The 20542-nt window shown below is 37.7% G+C and overlaps 3 protein-coding genes across 4 annotated transcripts; 1 reads left to right on the plus strand and 2 right to left on the minus strand.

The window, feature by feature from the left end:
- The first annotated feature begins 278 nt into the window (after positions 1-278).
- On the plus strand, positions 279-3126 carry fkbp3 (FKBP prolyl isomerase 3). 2 transcript variants are annotated; one of them, XM_051874340.1, is made up of 7 exons: positions 279-463; positions 846-947; positions 1066-1209; positions 1285-1420; positions 2560-2627; positions 2700-2797; positions 2888-3126. In XM_051874340.1, the coding sequence occupies exons 1-7, from the start codon at positions 359-361 to the stop codon at positions 2940-2942; spliced, it is 708 nt and encodes a 235-aa protein (XP_051730300.1). In that variant the 5' UTR covers positions 279-358; the 3' UTR covers positions 2943-3126. The 2 variants fall into 2 exon arrangements, with proteins under 2 accessions (XP_051730300.1, XP_051730301.1); XM_051874341.1 differs by having other exon boundaries at positions 1111-1209.
- Positions 3127-4798: 1672 nt separating this feature from the next.
- Positions 4799-7286, minus strand: faua (FAU ubiquitin like and ribosomal protein S30 fusion a). Its single transcript, XM_051874345.1, has 5 exons — positions 7169-7286; positions 6465-6547; positions 6247-6391; positions 5070-5125; positions 4799-4984 (listed from the first exon to the last, which is right to left on the minus strand). Exons 1-5 carry the CDS (start codon positions 7218-7220, stop codon positions 4859-4861), a joined length of 462 nt encoding a protein of 153 aa, XP_051730305.1. The 5' UTR covers positions 7221-7286; the 3' UTR covers positions 4799-4858.
- A 1339-nt stretch (positions 7287-8625) lies between these two features.
- prpf39 (PRP39 pre-mRNA processing factor 39 homolog (yeast)) lies at positions 8626-18862 on the minus strand. The gene is made up of 14 exons (XM_051874249.1): positions 18673-18862; positions 17087-17655; positions 16229-16354; positions 15777-15895; positions 14712-14879; positions 14394-14556; positions 13908-14015; positions 12859-13023; positions 12296-12422; positions 9905-10173; positions 9590-9774; positions 9431-9505; positions 9171-9288; positions 8626-9088 (listed from the first exon to the last, which is right to left on the minus strand). The coding sequence occupies exons 1-14, from the start codon at positions 18683-18685 to the stop codon at positions 8999-9001; spliced, it is 2295 nt and encodes a 764-aa protein (XP_051730209.1). The 5' UTR covers positions 18686-18862; the 3' UTR covers positions 8626-8998.
- Positions 18863-20542: the final 1680 nt, after the last annotated feature.

Here is a 20542-nt window from a genome sequence, read left to right on the forward strand (position 1 = left end):
ATTGCGGGATATAAAAGTGCAATTCTGAGAAAAAAAGACAATTAGTTCACAATTAGTTTTTTCTTCTAAGATTTTTGGGATATAAACTCGGATTTGCGAGAAAAAAAAGTCAGAATTGTGAGATATAAACTTTATATAAACTTATTCTTTTATTCTGAGGCTTCCACAGACTGCTACTGCAGAACTGTCATTTTCCGCACCCGGTAGGCTCCGCCCACAAAAAAACGTAATCGCTGTTTGCAAACACAAAATAGGTAATGCGACACGGCGTGAACGCACCTAGCCGCGGTTCCTTTAAGACGCTCTACGCCGTGATTGGTTGTTACAAGCACGTGGTGTTTGTGGCGCATTGATCAAGATGGCGGCGGATCCAGCGCGAGTGTGGAACGAGGAGCAGCTCAAGACTGAAGAAGTGGCTAAAAAAGAGCTCATCAAATTCATCCAGGACAACGCAGCACACTCGGTAGTGTACACACTATAACTGTGTTCTCACATTTACGAAAAAACACTGATACTGTGCGCAGAGTGTGTTTGGTAGATGTGTCGAAACAGTCAAAATCAAATGCATGTTTTATGTAGCCTATAAATAGAGAGAGAGGGGGGGTTCACATATTTACTTATTAATATATTCTTGCATCATTATTTTAAACAGCATAAGTCATTTATAGAGATAAATTTGCATAGCTATGAAAAATTAAAATTAAATGTGCATGATAAAGCAGAAGAGTTTGCATTATATGGTGTTGTGGAATATAAATTGGGCTCATTTATGGTATATGGGTTCATATATATATATATATATATATATATATATAATAATATAATGTGCATCTTCTCGTTTGCAGTTTCTAGCTGAACACAAACTTCTTGGAAACATCAAGAATGTGGCAAAGACAGCCAAAAAAGAGCAGCTTATTGAAGCGTATAACCAGCTGTTTGAGAGCAAGGTAACAAACACACTCAACATCTCATATTCAGCATTATTACTGCTTAATTTTCCAAAACAGGCCTGAAAAAGGCTGACTTCATGCCCTAGATGGTGGATCATAGTTTCCATCATTACAGAGGATGATTTGGTGGATGGTTCTGTGGCTGATGTGTGTTTCTCAGAGGTTTAAGGGCACAGAAGTGGAGTTGGTGACAGAAGAGGTTCAAGCTGTGAAAATCCACGACACTCCCAAAGAAAGCAAGATAGAGGCTGTGGATGAGGTACTACCACCATCATCATCATCATCATCATCATGAGTGTTTGACCTTCACTGAGCTCGTGTCGTTTCTCCTCAGGGTCCTCCGAAGTTCATGAAGTCCATCCTGAAGAAAGGAGACAAGACCAACTTCCCCAAGAAGGGCGACACGGTGAGCTGCTGGTACAGCGGGACGCTGGAGGACGGGACCGTCTTCGACACCAACATCCCCGCATGTGAGAACACGCCTTTATAAATACTGCATATGCTTTATTAATCCAGTAAAGATGAAGGCTGGGACTTCAGTTTTTCAACTAACCGTCTCTCTGGGTGGTTTAAAGATCGAGAGGATTGATGACTTTAATAACATGATTTATATAGAATTAACCTTTTTTCAATGTGTTCATCAAGTGTTATTTTGAGCCTCTATTAGAGTTTTTATTAATGTTTTACACATTATTAAACCTGATTAAAATCAACATTTTAATAATATTTAATTAATTCATGTTTTGTTTTATTAATTCGTTTTTATTTTTATATTTTATGTTTGTAAAGTTTGAGGAATTTTGTGGGGGTTTTTTTATTTATTTTTTTTTGTTATAGATATTAAGATTTTGTTTTAATTATTTTTTGGTTTAATTACATTAAATTACATACAATTAATTACATTTCCTATTTTAATTGTATGTTTTGTCATTTTTATATTTTTTTTATGTTTATATTTTTATTAATATTTTGTTAATATTGTTTTAATTTTATATTTTCTGTTTTTTTTTGTTTTGTTTTTTACATTTGTCTATATAATTGTATTGATATTTTGTTTTTAATTAGTTTTATATTTTCCATTTATTTTAAAGTTTTATAAATTTGGGGTGTTTTATCATTTTTATTTTTTTAATATGTCTATATGGTTTTTAGTAATATTGTTTTAATTAGTTTTCTATTTTCTGTTTTCATTTTAATTTTGTTTTTTGTCTTCTTTTTTTTTTTTTTTTTTTTACATTTGTCTATATAGTTTTTATTCTTATTGTGTTTTACTTAGTTTTATATTTTCTGTTTTCATTTCAGTTGTTAATCTTAATTGTGTGTTTGTCTTTTTAAAAAGAAATGTCTATAGCTTTTTTTAATTAATTTTTATTTTAGTTTTAGTTATTTTAGTGCGTAAAGTTAAACTAAATGAAAATAAAAAATGTTGGCAACTAGCTTTTTTTTTTAAATATATTTTTGTTAAATTTTCTTTTTTCTTTTTTTTTTCATTATTTCCTATAGTAGCCCTGGACACATCACACACAGTTAGGCAGTTTCTGGTCACCAGGTGGCAGCAGAGGTAGTCACTATAAATCCCCTTTAATCTGATTTTCTTCTGTCGTTTCAGCTGCTAAAAAGAAGAAACAGTCCAAACCGCTGAGCTTCAAGGTTGGGTTGGGCCGAGTGATCCGAGGGGTGAGTTATGATTCATTGATCATCAGATATCCTCACGTGACTGTGTGACAGTGATCATGTGTTCTGTGGCAGTGGGACGAAGGTCTGCTGACGATGAGTAAAGGCGAGACGGCGAGGCTGGAGATCGAGTCGGACTGGGCGTACGGGAGGAAAGGCCTTCCAGATGCAAAGTATCCTTCATTAAACCTCTCTCTGATTGATATTTTTGCAAGTGTTGATTATTTGATCAGGTTCCTCTGGCCTTAACCATCATTACCCAGAATCCCACCCAACGCAAAGCTGATATTCGAGGTGGAGCTGGTCTCTATTGATTAGTCATTTCAATCGTGACGTCTCGACCGACAGGAACCACACGACGAGCGCTGGCGGCAGTTTGGAGGGAACGTTTGTTTGAAAGGATGAAACATGTTCATTATTATCACATGTTGTTCAGTCTGACAGAGAAGTTTTCTGACTATTTTTGCATGGTTGTAAAGCTGCAATAAACACAAACCCTGAACACTGTCTTGTGTGCCGTTCTTAAACTAAAATGTAAAGTTTTAAAAACATATAGCTGTATTTTATATTTATATACAGGTGCTGGTCATATAATTAGAATATCATCAAAAAGTTGATTTTTCACTAATTCCATTAAAAAAGTGAAACTTGTATATTATATTCATTCATTACACACAGACTGATATATTTCAAATGTTTATTTCTTTTAATTTTGATGATTATAACTGACAACTAAGGAAAATCCCAAATTCAGTATCTCAGAAAATTAGAATATTACTTAAGACCAATACAAAGAAAGGATTTTTCTGCTCAGGTGTTATAAGAGCCCAGGTTGCTCTGATAGTGGCCTTCAGCTCTTCTGCATTGTTGGGTCTGGCATATCGCATCTTCCTCTTCACAATACCCCATAGATTTTCTATGGGGTTAAGGTCAGGCGAGTTTGCTGGCCAATTAAGAACAGGGATACCATGGTCCTTAAACCAGGTACTGGTAGCTTTGGCACTGTGTGCAGGTGCCAAGTCCTGTTGGAAAATGAAATGTGCATCTCCATAAAGTTGGTCAGCAGCAGGAAGCATGAAGTGCTCTAAAACTTCCTGGTATACGGCTGCGTTGACCTTGGACCTCAGAAAACACAGTGGACCAACACCAGCAGATGACATGGCACCCCAAACCATCACTGACTGTGGAAACTTTACACTGGACCTCAAGCAACGTGGATTGTGTACCTCTCCTCTCTTCCTCCAGACTCTGGGACCCTGATTTCCAAAGGAAATGCAAAATTTACTTTCATCAGAGAACATAACTTTGGACCACTCAGCAGCAGTCCAGTCCTTTTTGTCTTTAGGCCCAGGCGAGACGCTTCTGACGCTGTCTGTTGTTCAAGAGTGGCTTGACACAAGGAATGCGACAGCTGAAACCCATGTCTTGCATACGTCCTGTGCGTAGTGGTTCTTGAAGCACTGACTCCAGCTGCAGTCCACTCTTTGTGAATCTCCCCCACATTTTTGAATGGGTTTTGTTTCACAATCCTCTCCAGGGTGCGGTTATCCCTATTGCTTGTACACTTTTTTCTACCACATCTTTTCCTTCCCTTCGCCTCTCTATTAATGTGCTTGGACACAGAGCTCTGTGAATAGCCAGCCTCTTTTGCAATGACCTTTTGTGTCTTGCCCTGCTTGTGCAAGGTGTCAATGGTCGTCTTTTGGACAACTGTCAAGTCAGCAGTCTTCCCCATGATTGTGTAGCCTACAGAACTAGACTGAGAGACCATTTAAAGGCCTTTGCAGGTGTTTTGAGTTAATTAGCTGATTAGAGTGTGGCACCAGGTGTCTTCAATATTGAACCTTTTCACAATATTCTAATTTTCTGAGATACTGAATTTGGGATTTTCCTTAGTTGTCAGTTATAATCATCAAAATTAAAAGAAATAAACATTTGAAATATATCAGTCTGTGTGTAATGAATGCATATATACAAGTTTCACTTTTTGAATGGAATTAGTGAAATAATCAACTTTTTGATGATATTCTAATTATATGACCAGCACCTGTACATGTATACATTTTTTATATTCAAGTAATTTAAAATATATGAATATTAATATTTTGTTGATATTTATGTAACTAATGAAACTTCATAAAACACCATGGATGCCAGCAATGAAACGAGACCCATTTCAGCTCAAGAAGCTTTATTATGGAAGCAGTTTCTCAGAGATGAGCGTAACGAATCATTTAGGAGTTGGCGTTGGGACCCTTCTTCTTGCCGAAGGTGGGAACCACGTTGACGAAGCGACGGTTGTACTGGATGCGGCGCTTGGCGCGGCCCGTCTTCTTCTTCTTCTTCTCCTGTTTGTCCACCTACAGAGAGACGACAGAGCTGACGTTAACCAACTAAACTTCATCTGAGATTCCAGGAAATAATATCGGCAAACAAACGACTCACTTTGGGTGTCTGTCCTCTTACTTTACCGGCACGAGCCAGAGATCCGTGGACTTTACCTGATCAACAGACAGAAACTACAACTTAAGATCAACTTCTTGAAAGTTAAAATACATCCCATAATACAAGAAACATTAACCATGTATGAGAGACCATTAGATGAACTGAAACACTAACGAAATAATGAATAAAAATAAATAATTTAATAAATATATATATTTTAATTATAAATTAAAATATTTAGTTATATAGTCTATAATTTTATTCATTTATAACTTTGAAATAAATTATAAAATTATAAATTAAAATAATTGATATATTTACTTATAAATTATAAATACATTACAAATATTAAAACAATTGAAATATTTGCTTATTTTAATTAGATTATATAAAATAATTGAAATTATAAATTATACATTATATATTTAAAAAAAATGTAAAATATTTATAAGTTATAAATGAATAAATTATAGATTATATAATTAAAATATTTAATTAGACTAAATAAAAACATTTTTTATAATCTAATTAAATATTTTAATTTAATTTTAATATTTTATAGATTGTATAATATTAAAATAATTATAAATGAAAAATATATTAATTAATTGCAGATTATATAATATTATAATTGAAATATTTAATTATAAACAAATACATAAATCAGTTATATAAGATTATAATTATAAGAAATTATAAATTATATATTAAAAATTATAAATTAATAAATAAATACATTTTAATTGTAGATTATATAATATTAAAATATTTAATTAAATTATAAATGAATAAATCAGATTAATTGAAATTATATTTTAAAATATGCATTTATAAATTATAAAGAAAAATTATAAATAAAATAAAATTGTAATAAAATTACAAAATTATAACTTAAAATATTTAATTAATAAATTATACAGTATTAAAATAATTAAAATATTTGTTTATAAATTATAATAAATTAATAAATAAATTATACATTTTAATTATAGACTATGTAATATTACAATAATTTTAGTTTATTTATAAATTGTAAGTGAATAAATAATAAACTGTTAAATATTAAAATAAATTAATTATAATATTAGGTTCCTAAATGATAAAAACAATATAAAATAAAATTAAAAAAATTATAAATATATAAAATATAATAGATGTGCGTATTTTTCGTGTGTACCTCCCAGGAGTCTGGCGGCGAGCTCCAGCGTGCAGAGCTCCGTGACGCCGCAGGTCAGCAGGGTGGCGTCATCCTCCAGAGGAGCTCCAGCCAGCAGGAGAACCTGGTCCTCCACAGACACTCCCTCCAGAGTCTGAACATGAGCCTACAGAGACACATCATGAGACCAGAGCGCTCGTCACCCGACCACACGCCTGTGAACATGCTGACCGACTCACCTTGAGGTCACGGACGGTCTCCTGTCCGGACACCTGGAGCGTGTGCAGAGACTGAGCGCGCAGGAACAGCTGCATGATGAGCGCTGGAACACAAACCAGATCCACTTCAGATCAAACTCACACAGCAACAATGACACATTTAAACAAGTCAGTGTATCTGTCTTATTATTGAGTATTACAGTAATTGGCAATAATCAAGAATGACCAAAAAATAAAAACGTTGCATTATATATATATATATATAATAAATATGTGTATATACACACACATAATATATACATAGTTCGTATATTTTTATACTAAACAGGTTTTATTTTCCTGAAAACAAAATTTCTGAAGTATTTTCTGGTGGAATAAGTACATGTTCTCATTACATTCATCTTTCTGAGTTTTCTTAAAGTTTCTGTAACTGTTTATTATCCGCTTCCAGACATGCGACTCAATCGAGTCAGTTCACATGTTTAATAACAGTAAAAGCAGATTATTTTTCTGTATATTTGAGAGAAACTCGTGTGTCGCGTGCGCGAGCGCCGCATTCAACACGCGGAGGAAATAAACGCGCGTAAACTGCTTATACTCGGATATTTCTGCTCGGGATTTGAAGATAAAACACAGTAAAGCTTATGAAAGTCATTCAGGTACCGCTAAAGCACATTAAAGTGGTTAAATGCGATAAATAAAGTGATTTGATTATCAGGCCTTACATTGGGTGATGCTAGTCGTTCCACAACTGGACGAGAAAAGGAAGGTGCGCATGTGCGGAGCAAAGAACTCTGGGAAGAGCGCTGCCCACGTGATCGTGACGTGTTCAGTGAATCTATTGACTAAACATCAGCACTTTCGTTGAAATACAGATAAAAAATGTGCGTTTGTTTCTGTCTTGATCGTCAGTGTTGAGAAGAGCTGGAATGATGCTGGAAAACCAAAGAATAGACAGACATCTAATGCATGTTTTCCATGAGCTCATTTTCTCTGGGAAATAAGAAAAATTAAGCTTTTAAAACTTTTAATTTGACACATTTTAGGAGGCTAATGACCAGCCTCAACTGTAATAAGTACAAAAATAAAAGGTTGAAATAAATATAAATGTAATAAATAAATAATACAGAAAATACGTACTACAAAAAATTAATTCAGAACCTCATATATATATTTCTAAAAAAAAATATTCTTAATATAAAAATAATAAAACTTCAAATTTATTAAGTCATTTTTGCTGTTGTTACATTTATTTATTGTTAATTTCTGCAGTTTTAGTCCTCCATACTCCGTTACCAGGTATTCTCAAATTAGTTAAAAGATTATTTATATTTTGATATCAAAACTCAAGATGAAGAATCAGCAAACAAGCTTTTATTGTTTAGAAAGGAATAAGCCCCGCCTTCTAAATAAAAGGGCCAATCGCTGATTGTCGGAAGCTTCTGTTCTGAAACGCGCGCTTATGACTGCGCATGCGCGTTGGCTAGTCTAGCCTGAAAAAAAAATGCGATTTTTGCTATGATTTGAGCGTTTAGAAACAAAATTAATGAGACAATTGTTGACAGATCTCATTTGCGATTTCACATGGAATTTAATCGCGATCTTGATGAACAGCTTTGGAGAATTTGATGATACGAGCTGTGCTTGCATGACCGAGGCGTTTCAAAGATGGCCGCCGAGAGAAACGACTTGCCTTAAAGGGATAGTTCACCTAAAAATGAAAATTATCCCATGATTTACTCACCCTCAAGCTGTCCTGTGTATATGACTATCTTCTTTCAGACGAACACAATCGGAGATATATTTAAAAATATTCCGGCTCCTTCAAGCTTTATAATAGGAGTGAATGGGGGGCGAGATTTTGAAGTCCAAAAAAGCGCATCCATCCATCATAACAGTAATCCACACGACTCCAGGGGGTTAATAAAGGCCGTCTGAAGCAAAGCGATGTGTTTTTGTAAGAAAAATATCCATATTTATAACTTTATAAACTATAATAACTGGCTCAGATTAACAGATCTCAAATTACATTCAGGTCTTAAGTGTTGCATTAAATCTCAGATGCTCAAACTGTTACAGTTTGTTACTAAAAATACAAATAGAAAATTTGTAGCTCAGATGTTATAATAGTAGTATAAACATTCAAACAGCCACAGAAGTCAATAAATCACATTCAGTCGTGTAGGATGTCAATCTCTTTATTATGAAACCAAGTCAAAATAAAAAACGTCTTCATGTCACGTTTATCTCTGAAAACAGGATCACATTGAGGAGAGCAGAGATGATGTTAAAGTGTTGCATTCTAAACTCCTTCCATACAAATGTAAATCTTTCACCGAACACAACTAAACCTCCAAAAGCACTAAACCAATCAAGCTTCATTAAAAACTCACTTGCACTTACACAGAGGGGGAAAAAAGGCTCCTTTTTCAACACGTGCCAACAAAAGAAAACACACAATGTCTGATTCGAGACGGTATGAATGTTGAAGCTGTACGAGCAGGTAAAAAGATGGCAGGACTCCTGAACGGAGCTCACACCGCAGCTGTGGTTGGTTATGTCGGTGGCGGGGGGTAGTACTGGTTGTACTGACCGTATTGACCGTACTGACCCCAGGAATTCTGACCTCCCCACGTATTATATTGCTGGAAGAGAGAAAACAGATGTTTGTGAGTGTACAGTCATATAAAGTCTCCTGTTTAAGCATCTAAACAGTCAGAAACTGACCTGATACCAGTTGTTATAGTTGTATCCTGCATGATTGGCCTGCATGTCCTGCATCATCTGACCCGAGGCTGCCGATTGGTCATCTGTCCGTTGTCTCTTTGCATCCGGCTCCTCTGAGCTGAGCATACCAGACAAAACACATTCATCTCAAGGTTTAAAATAGCATTTTTAATAAAACAAATCATATAATAGAGTTGTATTTAAATCAGCATCAGCACAGATTAAAGTAGTTTAGTGATGTAACGGTGAGCGTAACTTACCCGTTCTCTGCTTTCCTCTTTAACGTCTCCTGCTCCGTCTCAAGCCTCTGATGCTGTTCATACGCAGCCACGAGCCTGTGAAGAACCACACATCTCTCACAACAGTTCATCATTCAGAATAAGAAGAGAGGAGAGGTATGGAGCAGAGTCTGAACTTACACATTGATGTCGCTGCCGAAGTCCTCAAGGAACTCGACCTTGCGCTGGGAGAAAGTGACGCGTGACTCCAGCGGCATCGGGCTGTTCAGCGCTCGGTCAAAGCAGGCGACGATTTCGGCCTCGTTCTGCTGGAGGTCCCCGCTGTACTCCAGCTCCAGCAGGTTCAGGTACAGCTTTGGGTTCGTCTGCAGGGAGAAAAACAGACACGTTTGCACATTTGTAAACCTTCAACAGGAAGTGATTAGGGATGCAAGATACATATCAAAATAAAACATTATCATGCAGCCCTAGAAATAACTAGCAACATAACCCGACCTCATCTTTTTCGACGGCCTCCAGCAGCACTTTCTTGGCCTTTCCGATGCTCTTCTGCACTTTGACCAGCTGTCGGGCCAGTTTCACCGCGTAGAACGACGACTCGCTGCTGTTCTTCCCGTTGGTGATGGCGTCCCGCAGCAAGGTCTCCGCTTCATCCATGTTTCCGTGTCGGCGCTCCAGACTCACCCGTCTCAACCTCACCATGGCTAGTCCCGGGACGGCCTCCTCGAACGCTTTCAAGATGCTCCGAGCCTCGTCGACACTGCCTGTAGGAACAGTAGTGGAGATTGTGTCAAACATCAGACCAACACACATGCAATATACAATCACATAAAGAGACGATCAGACACACACACACACACGGTACGCACTCAAAGTGATATATACTATATATCAAATCTCAACTGCTTGATTGTTTGTATCGTCGCAAAATGTAACTTAGGCATGAAAATATTAAGAAATTATAAGCATGAACATCAATTGTCTGTAAAGCTGCTTTGAATCAGTGTGTATATATTGTAAGAGGTGGGACACAAATAAAATTGACTTGACAATTTACCAGATTTTCTGGAAAATAAGTCGCATCGTGTCAAAATTGAATTGTTGAGAGAAAAAAAAAAAACAGTGTATAAGTCACATTTTATTATTACATTCAGAAATAATGTAAAATATTGGTAAATAACATTAAACACTATAAACATGTAGTTTAGTTCCCAGCACTCCAGAAATAAAAAAACTCTAAATTTAACCATATTCAGAACAGAACAGGAATGAAAAGAGAAAAATACAAATACAACGTTAATTGCTTTAAACAAGTCACTTTGGAATATAAGTCGCAGCTTGTTTCAGATGATAAACTAGTGATGCACCGAAATTTCAGCTACAGAAACGGCAACATTTTGGCCGAAATCATTGACTGAAACTGACGTTTTATTAGCGCTTCTTTGATGGCACATTTTGTGTGTTCTGTTTCGTGTAAACATGGATAAACTACAAGTAGTAAACGTGTCAGCTGTGTGAACGCTAGGGCTTTCGATTTAAACACAATAAATGTGTTTGTCTCTTTAATGCATGACAGATCATGAAGCGATCACCTCTTCCTCTTTACTACTAGTTACAGCAGTAAATAAACCTGAACGAACATCAGAAGATTCATAACAACTTACTGAAATGAATCATGTGATCCATCAATCACTGTTTCAACTGCCGAAAGATGACAATAAAACAGCTGGAGAACAATGTTACATTTACCTCAGAAAAGCCATTCAATCACCATAAACTCAATATTTAGCTAGAAAAATAACTCTAGAGGAGCATTAGGGGTTTTTGCACCAGGGCGGTTCCCCAGAAAACTAAATTTTCCCCTAGGGCCGTTTTTCTGATTGCATTTGCTCCGTCAGCATGAAGCCTGAAGTGACGTCATGCATGATCGGAGCTGTGCTTTTGTTGTGTGTTGTGTGTCGTGTGTTCTGTGAGAATGAAGATGGAATGTAGATGTACAAGTTCTGCAACTGAAAGAGGAAAAAAGGAGGGCCAAGAGACGAAATCTCCTACAGCAACGTTTAGTGCTACATATCACTGAGGCTGAGAAAAACACAAAGACGCAGACAAGGGCGACAGGTTAATGCTGTTAATGTTAGCTTTCTGTACGTTTCTGTTTTCCATGATCATGGAGTAAGTATATTTAAACTGTGTTTACACAGCTTTTTAAAGGGGCACCTATAATGCTCCTTTCACAAGATGTAATATAAGTCTCTGGTGTCTCCAGAATGTGTCTGTGAAGTTTCAGCTCAAAATACCCCACAGATCATTTATTATAGCTTGTCAAATTTGCCCCTATTTGGGTGTGAGCAAAAACCCGCTGTTTTTGTGTGTGTCCCTTTAAATGCAAATGAGCTGCTGCTCCCGCCCCCTTTCCAGAAGTGGGCGGATCTTTAACAGCTCAACAACAACAAAGCTGGAGAATCTCACGCAGCCAAAATGAGGATTGTCAGTAACGGTGTTCAGCCTTACATTGATCAAACCGGAGTCGACACTGATGGAGAGACTCAGGAAGAAGTTACAACTTTTAGACGTTTCTGAATGGTTAGTGGATAAATTTATGTAGTTGCTGTGGAGTTGATTCAACTCATCCACTAGCATGTGCCGTCATGTTAATCTTTTGTGCAAAACCTGTATGGACGCCCACTATACATAGCGTACCGGTTTAGAATAATACATTTAAAATACTAAGGTTTTGGTTTTTGGTCAAGTGACACCTAAATTTTTGGTTTCAGTTTCAGCGCATCACTACAAAAAAATACATGACTTACATTCCAGAAAATACGGTACTTGACTTTTCGTATCGTTTAATAACAGTTCACCAAGTCAACAGCAAAACCATCTTACCTTGCTGCTCCTCAAAAGCCGCCCAGAGCAGGTGAACGGCAGGTTTCTTGGGCAGGTGGATGGTGCAGGCCTTCTTGTAGATGTGCCGGACGCCTTCGGTGCTGTAGCTCTCCAGATACTTGGCGTACTTCACAGGACAAGCAGGACAGGAAAGACAGAGAGAGAGAGAGAGAGAGAGTGACAGAGAGGAGGAATAACAGAAGAAGAGGGAAAAGAACACATAAAACTTGAGCTTTCATTTCACATCCCCGCACTGGTGAATTTCCATTGACAAGATCGTTTTGAGAATTTCTGTTTTAAACCCATCAGCACCTTCATGGAACCAATAAGATAAGTTTCTGTAAGGTAGAAGGAGACGGAGAGGTGCAACGTAGTTGGCAAATGCTGCAGTCAAATCTTGTGTGGCAAGCAGGCCATCCCCTAATATAACAGATACAGTCAAATATCAACGTTACACGCAAAGAGTGCAGCAAGTTTTACTGTGGAAGTGATGATATCGTTGATGGGGAAGCAAAGGGGTGGACAGAGGGAATGACGCGGGAACGAGAGCGCCGTCTATCTACCTTGATCCAGAACTCCTCGTAGAGTGCACAGGCGATCAGGCAGCGCTCGAACAGAACCACCACGCGCTCCGGCGTCCCGTTCTCCAGCTCGAAGTCCAGGTACTCTCTCCAGTTGTTGAGTTGGGTCTTCTCCAAGGCTTTGACGTGGAAGTACGGACGCTTGATCTGCAGAGCAAAACCAACGTTCGTCAGATCTGTGAGTTGAGACGGTTCACCTGCAATCGCTCATTACCGGCAAAAGAAAAAACTAGATTTTTTGTTTTGAAGTTTTCTGTGTGCAAACCAGGGTTATTGTTGTTAAACTATTAAAAATGTTTCTGTTAATTGAAATAAAGCTGAAATTTTGTTCGGTAATTTTTGACGGTAAAAATCCATCTTTTCAGCGGTCTCGGTCCGCACCAGGGTTCAGATGGCAGCATTCACATGTTTACACCGCACTAACAGATCAATCGCACCAGGGTTCGTTTTAATTGAACCAAACATGACAAGTGTGAACGCACCCTTAAGTTTGATCAAACTGAATTTTAGACCTTTTAAAGAACCTGCGAAAACCCAGATAAAAATAAGCAACAGTAGCTACATTTACATGCACCCAAATAATCTGTTTATAATCAGAATGACGGCTCAATCGAACTGAAAATTGAATGAAATTTTAAATTGGATTGAAAGAGGTCATGCAGCCTTAAACTATCTCAATCAACTGGGAAAAAATGAGCATATAAACGCTTGAATCCAACCATTTTCTCAATGAGATTTAAAAAATAAATAAATAACCTCCTGCACAAGTGCAGTGCTGTGCATATTAACATACATTGTATATTTACGCATCATGTCTTACAAATTGGTCAGTGGTTGAGACTGAATAATTAGTAAGAATTTCCTAAAAAGCTTGTCATGTAATGCACATGTGATCGAATATGTGAATCAGACTGCAACGTTTTTGGGGTTCACATAAACAGAATTTTTGGAAACCGAAATCAGATTGGATTTATTTTGATTAATGCACGTAAACATTGTTTGTAATCATGAGTCCTGGTAGACACACTCACCCCCTCCTCGAAGGCCCAGCGCTTGCTGACTTCATGCTCGTTGTGGTTGAACACCTCCTGCCGAGTCTCGATCACTTTGTGCCTCATGTTCTCGATCTCCGTCACTCTCTAAAGGGCAAAACACAGCGTCCTGAGCATCGCATCGTGAAGGTGCAAACATTTTATCTCGTCTGATGTCCAGCTACGCAAAAGGTCTACGTCACCATGAGTTTGACAGAAACAGTACGGTTTGCACACCCAGTGAATCAGCTGTGGCCCAAGCCCCGGTGCTGGGAGGGACGGTGTCATTTCGTCACGAGCCCGTCCCACTTTAAGCCCAAGTCCCTGATTGGATGCCAACCTGGACCCTCAGGTTTTCATTGGCTGCTAACGGAAAGACACCTCTTCAAACCTGCACACGTTTTGCTTGTCTCCAGGATCAGCTAGACGCCCCTGCCTACCTCTGCCATGTTTGATAACCCCACAGACGGCAGACGGCACTCTTACCTTGGCGGGATCCGGCAGGTCCTCCGTGCCCGGCGGAAGCTCTTCACCAGGGGCGTCATCTCCGTTGGGCTTATTAGCATTAGCCAGTTCCACTCGCAGCTGCACGAACTCCTCCTCAGACAGGAAGTGCTTGGGGTTGTTGCTCTGCACATGTTCTTTGAACCTGAACAAAGAGTGGCAGCGTTTTCACAATCAAATTTAAGTCCTGCACAAATCAATAAAACTACCTACTGACATCATGAATTTATTTCTCAGTGTACAAATGAACTTTAGTAGTCATGCATTAATGTGCTGCAGACATCAATGTCTCATGCTCACTTCTGGAAGTGCTGCGAGTACAGCTGTGTGGGAATGCAGAGGATGCGATCATAGATGGCCGTGACGTTGGCCAGCTTGTCCTGCTCCGTCTCCCAGGCGATATAAGCCTCCCACAGACGATCAGAGCGGAAATCCGTTCCACAGGCCAGAACTGCGTGCTCATAGGACCTGGAAGAACACAGGCACGTCAGTGAACCAGGGTATATGCAGTTTTGCTTTTTTCCAAAAAAAAAAAAATGTAAATTGTCATTAATTACTCCCCCTCATGTCATTCCACACCCGTAAGACCTTCGTTCATCTTCAGAACACAAATTAAGATATTTTTGATGAAATCTGAGAGGTTTATGTCCATAGACAGCAATATAATCAACACATTCAAGGTCCAGAAAGAAATGGTTAAAACAGTCATGTGACTGCAGCGCTTCAACCTTAATTTTATGAAGAGACGAGAATACTTTGTGTGCAAAAACAAAACAAAAATAACGACTTTATTCAACAATCTCTTCTCTTCCGTCATTATCCTTACGCAGGTGACGCACAGTGAAGGCTTCTGTGTTAAAATTCTGTGATCACGTGATCAGCACGATGTATGCGTGTGATGCTGACACAGGAGCCGGCCAATAATCGGTGTTCTGACGTAGAACCTGGAAGCGCTGGACGTAAACAACGTAAGAGAATGACACAGAAGAGAAGAGATTGTTGAATAAAGTGGTTATTTTTGTTTTGTTTTTGCGCACAAAAAGTATTCTCGTCTCTTCATAACATTAAGGTTGAACTGCTGCAGTCACATGACCGTTTTAACGATGTCTTTAGTACCTTTCTGGACCTTGAAAGTGTTGATTATATTGCTGTCTATGGATGAGTCATAAACCTCTTGGATTTCATCAAAAATATCTTAATGTGTGTTCTGAAGATGAACGAAGGTCTTACGGGTGTCATGAGGGAGAGTAATTAATGACAGAAATTACATTTTTGCGTGAACTAACCCTTTAAGGACCTGCGGTTAACATACAAGCTAAACTTATTTATGAAATTCCTAGTTTTACTTCAGGTTTGTGCACTTACGCTCTGATGCGATTTTCGGCCTCTCCGTCGCTAGTATCTTGGTTCTCTCGCAGGAAAGTGATATAATGAAGCCACAGGTCGACGCTGAGCGGAATGGCCTGCAGACCTCGGCGGTACACCTGTGGTGGAAATAAGATTCAAATCAGTTCATCTGTATGACATTTTAAAAATCACCTTTACAGAGAAGACAACCTGAAAGTGTGAATCTCATGAAAGCGTAATATTTCACTTCAAAATCAAGTTCAATTTATATAGTGTTTTCAAAACACCTTGTTTCAAAGCAGCTTTACAAAAAAATCATGATGTTGATGTTTATATCATCTTCGTGCCTTATAGTCGCACTTTAGCTGTTGAGATATGACTATATAATTGTATTAAAGAAAATTAAACCTATTTTTGTGTGACTATATGACAACAAAAATGATTTTCATGAGTTTTGCAGCTTGACTCGCCTCATCTGCCATCTGGATGTAGCCATGTTTCCTCTCAATATCAGCATACTTCTTCCAGTACCCATAACAGTAAGGATAGTGCAGGAAGAACGCATCAAATGCCTTCCTCGAAGCCAGCAGGTGGTTCTGAAACAAAAGAAACGCACAAAAGCCACTGATGAACGCTTGTGATGCTTTGGTATTATAGGGTTAGTTCAACAAAAAGTAAATCCGTTCCAAACCCATAAGACTTCTTTGAAACGCAAATGAAGATATTTTAATGAAATCTGAGAGATTTCCGTCCCTCCGTTGAAAGTCTGTTCAAAACTCTGAAGCTTCAAAATGTTAATAAAGAGATTATAAAATAAACATGAATGGAGCAGTTTAAATCCAAGTCTTCTAAAGACACATGATTGCATTATGTGATGAACAGATTTAATTTAAGCTTTTACTCACATGTAAACATTGATCAGCGAACGTAGATAAAGCACTCAAATATCTTAAAAGGAAGCACAACTGTGCTTGATGTGCGATCTCTCGAGTTTTGAGTGAATAACCTTTCAATGGAGGAACAGACAACTCTCAGATTACATTAAAAATATCTTTATGTTTGGAGATTAATAAAGTGGTAAATTATGTTTTTTTTATGCAAACAAAGCACTCGTCGCTTTATGAAATTGAGGTTAAACCACTGGAGTCACATGGATTACCTTTATGATGTCTTTACTACCTTTCTGGGGCTTGAAAGTGGTAGTTGCGTTCATTTGCGTTCCAAAGATGAACGAAAGTCTTAAGGGTGTGGAGCGAAATGAGGGTGAGTAATTAAAGACAGAAATTTTCATTTTTGAGTGATCTAACCCTTTAAAGTAAGGGACTTACCTCTTGCTCAACATACTGCAGAAGGTAGACCCAGCCATTGAAGTCTTCAGGATTATCTTCCACGACCTTAGAAAGACGCTCGTATTCTGTAGGAAGTTCAGGCTCTTGTGCCGTGGTTGCGTCTTCTCCTGGTTCGGCTCCTGGTTCTGCCGCTGCTTCTTCTTTGGGCGCATCTTCTAGCTCCATATTGGAAGGGCTCTCTGAGTCTCCCGTCTGCTTCACCACATCCTCCTCCGCCATTTGGTCCACGTGCTCTCCGTTTGATTCTGTCTGTTGCCCAACAACCTGGTCGGAGTTTTCCGGAACGGGCTCTGAAGGACTGCTTTTCTGGTCAATGTTCTCTGCTGCAGATTTCAAATGCTCAATCGAGTACAGCTGATACTGTTCCACGGCAGACGCTGGCTGGATCTGCTCGTATTCGTGGCTTTCCGGGTTTGCAAGAGGAGCCTGTGTCGTCGTCCAGTCGGATGCGGTCGGGTCTGTGCCATAATCGGCCCCTGTACCCTCCATCGGAGGAGCATCCCCGTTGTCAGGGGCATTCGTGTCCAACATCCCGGTCATGGGCTCACCTGAAACAAACCGATGGTAAACAGTTAGGTAAAACATATTTTTTGATGCCACAGACCCCCAAATATCATCATCACCAGTCGATGGACCCCCATCCTAAAATTAAAAAGGCTGCTAACATCATGTTACTAGTTTAAAATCAATATACTACACGAATGTAAAATATTATTCGGACAATACTGCTTTAAATTAAGTTTCTTCTCCTCATTTTGGTTCTCAACTGTTGGGTGTATTTTTATCTAAGTTTCTATTATTTATTCAATTATTTTAAACAAATTTTTATTTTCCCTAAACTTTTCCACATAAAATACAGAAGCAAATCTGAAAACAACAATCATCTCAATGTTTCTGGCTGGTAATATAGAATTAAGCAAGATTTATATTTAATGTACCTTACTATTACAGCATAAACAAGACGTTGTGATGTAGATCAGACAAAAACAAGTCAGTTGTGATGCAAAATGGCCTATTTCATAAGAAACGCCTAATTTGCATCTATTTTCAAGCTTTGAATTTAGTTTCAGCCTGTTTAAAACCTGCAGGCTTGATTGATCTGAATCTACAAACTCCGTACAAACCGCAAAATTTTACATCAAATCAACTCGGAAATGCTTTAGAATGTTCACCAAAAACACACATGAATGGAGGTGAAATCTTTAAAAGCCTTGAGAACTTATTTATGGTTATATGAAATGTTTCTATCGCGTTTCCTGGTCAAACGACATACGATGATTCGTCGAAGTTGTTTTGCAAAAATTAGTTAGCCTACTGATCAAAACAGGCTTTAAAACGCGTTCGGTGCCATTATAATTCGTTTTAAAAGGCTAGTTAGTTTTCAAAACAGCAAAATATGTTATAACATTAAGAAAACGTTTTCAGTTGTATCGGTCTGGTTTCGGCCTGGTCTGTTCACGCACTAGCTAAACTGCTAACGACCCGACGCCGTTGATTTACCTCAGAGTGTTCTAGAAAAGACCGCGCGCAAACCGCGGGAAACACACGTAGGAGAGGATACTTACCAGAATCTTCCATGAAACTGTGTTAAAACAGCAGATATTTGCACAACTTCTTCGAAGTTTTATGCGGCTGATAACATGTGGTCGAACAGCCGCGCTGTATCGCATTCAACACCAGCTGCGTCGAGCGATGAGGAAAGGACACGAATGCTTTGCGCATGCGCACTGCGCGACGAAACTCAAAACACATAAAAGGCGACTAGTCAAGTCATACTGTGGTAATACCGATAGGGGTGTAATGCGGCCCAAAAATACTCTATACAAGTCAGTTTGGGATAAATATGAAAGGCCATTTCCGCCACATAAGAACAAAAATCATGCTTAAATCTTGATTATGACATAAAAAGTCGAAATTATGGAAAACTAGGTCATAATGAAATAAAAAAGGTCGAAATTGTGACATAAAGAGTCATAATTATGACTTTTTATGTCACAATTTCGACTTTTTTATGTCACAGTTATGATTGTTTATGTCATTATGACTTTTTAAGTCAGATTTTCAACTTAGTAGGTCTATGTCATAATAATTATGATTGACAGAAGCATTTTTTCCCCCAGTGGGATCAATATGAAAGCCCATTTCCGCCACATAAGAGGGAAAACAATCGTGCTTAAATCTTGATTATGACTTATGGAATACTATGTCATAATGAAATTTTAAAAAGTCGAAATTGTGACATAAAGTGTCATAATTATGACTTTTTATCTCACAACTTCGACTTTTTATGTCATAATCATGAATTTTTATGTCATTATGACTTTTTAAGTCAGATTTTCAAATTAGTAGGCCTATGTCATAATTTTGATTTAAAGAAGCATGATTTTTCTTTATATATATATGGGCTTCCATAGGATAATTAGTCAAAAACCTGTTTTGATTGAACTGAATAACTGTATTTTCAAGACCTTTTCACATATGATCAACATTTAAAACAGGCTATTTGGAAATAAATGTTGTGTATTTCAAATGCTGGGCTTCATGGATGTAAATGAGTCCAGTTTTATATAAATAAGGAAGAACTATATGAGTTATCTTTGACATGCTAATTCTTTGAAAATAAATCAGACATCAATTATTAATAGCTCAATAGCTGTTTGATTTATTTGCTACACGTGTAAAAAGCCCATTCTTCGGGGGGAAAAACGCAAATATGCGTATATTTAAAAGGTTTGAATGGTGTTTTATTTAAACGAGGCATTTTTTGAACTCGATGTGACGTCACGAGCTCCGCCCCTTCAACGTAAAATGACGCTAGTGAGGGACTGGAAGGACAGTTACGCAAAAACTCCTCTGGTTGATGTGGTCGAACATTAAAAACGTTTCATTGCAATAAAAACATCATATTTGAACGTTATTTTAATCAGATTAGCCTCTAAAAAACAACACAATTATATTTTCCCGAGCCTCAATGGCGTCCATTTCATTCAGTTTGGTCTTACGAATCCTACTACGGCGAAGGTTCTTACGTTCATCTTTTGATTATTAATTAGGTCACGCGTCCGTTGCTGGAATAATAATGTCTCTTTGGATAAAACGTCTGATACGTAAATAAATACATGAAAATACCTGATATTTCAACTAAAGCGAATTCATAATTCCATTAATATAGTAATAAAGCCATACTCGTGCTGCTTGTTGATCCCAATGTTTTTTTTTTTTAAATTAGCCTTTCAAGAAACATACAAATACATTTAACATTAAACAAAAGAATTACAGTTATAAGAGATCTTTCTACTTCTGCGTTTTCAGAAGATCTTGATCAATTTACATATTTTCTTAAAGGTTAACATGAAAAAAATACTAATTTATATAGTGTTTTTGAACCTGTATATATTAGGCATATAGTATACAACACTTTGTTGATGAATGCTA

Source organism: Ctenopharyngodon idella, chromosome 20 (genome assembly GCF_019924925.1).
Source record: "Ctenopharyngodon idella isolate HZGC_01 chromosome 20, HZGC01, whole genome shotgun sequence".
NCBI lineage: Eukaryota > Metazoa > Chordata > Actinopteri > Cypriniformes > Xenocyprididae > Ctenopharyngodon > Ctenopharyngodon idella.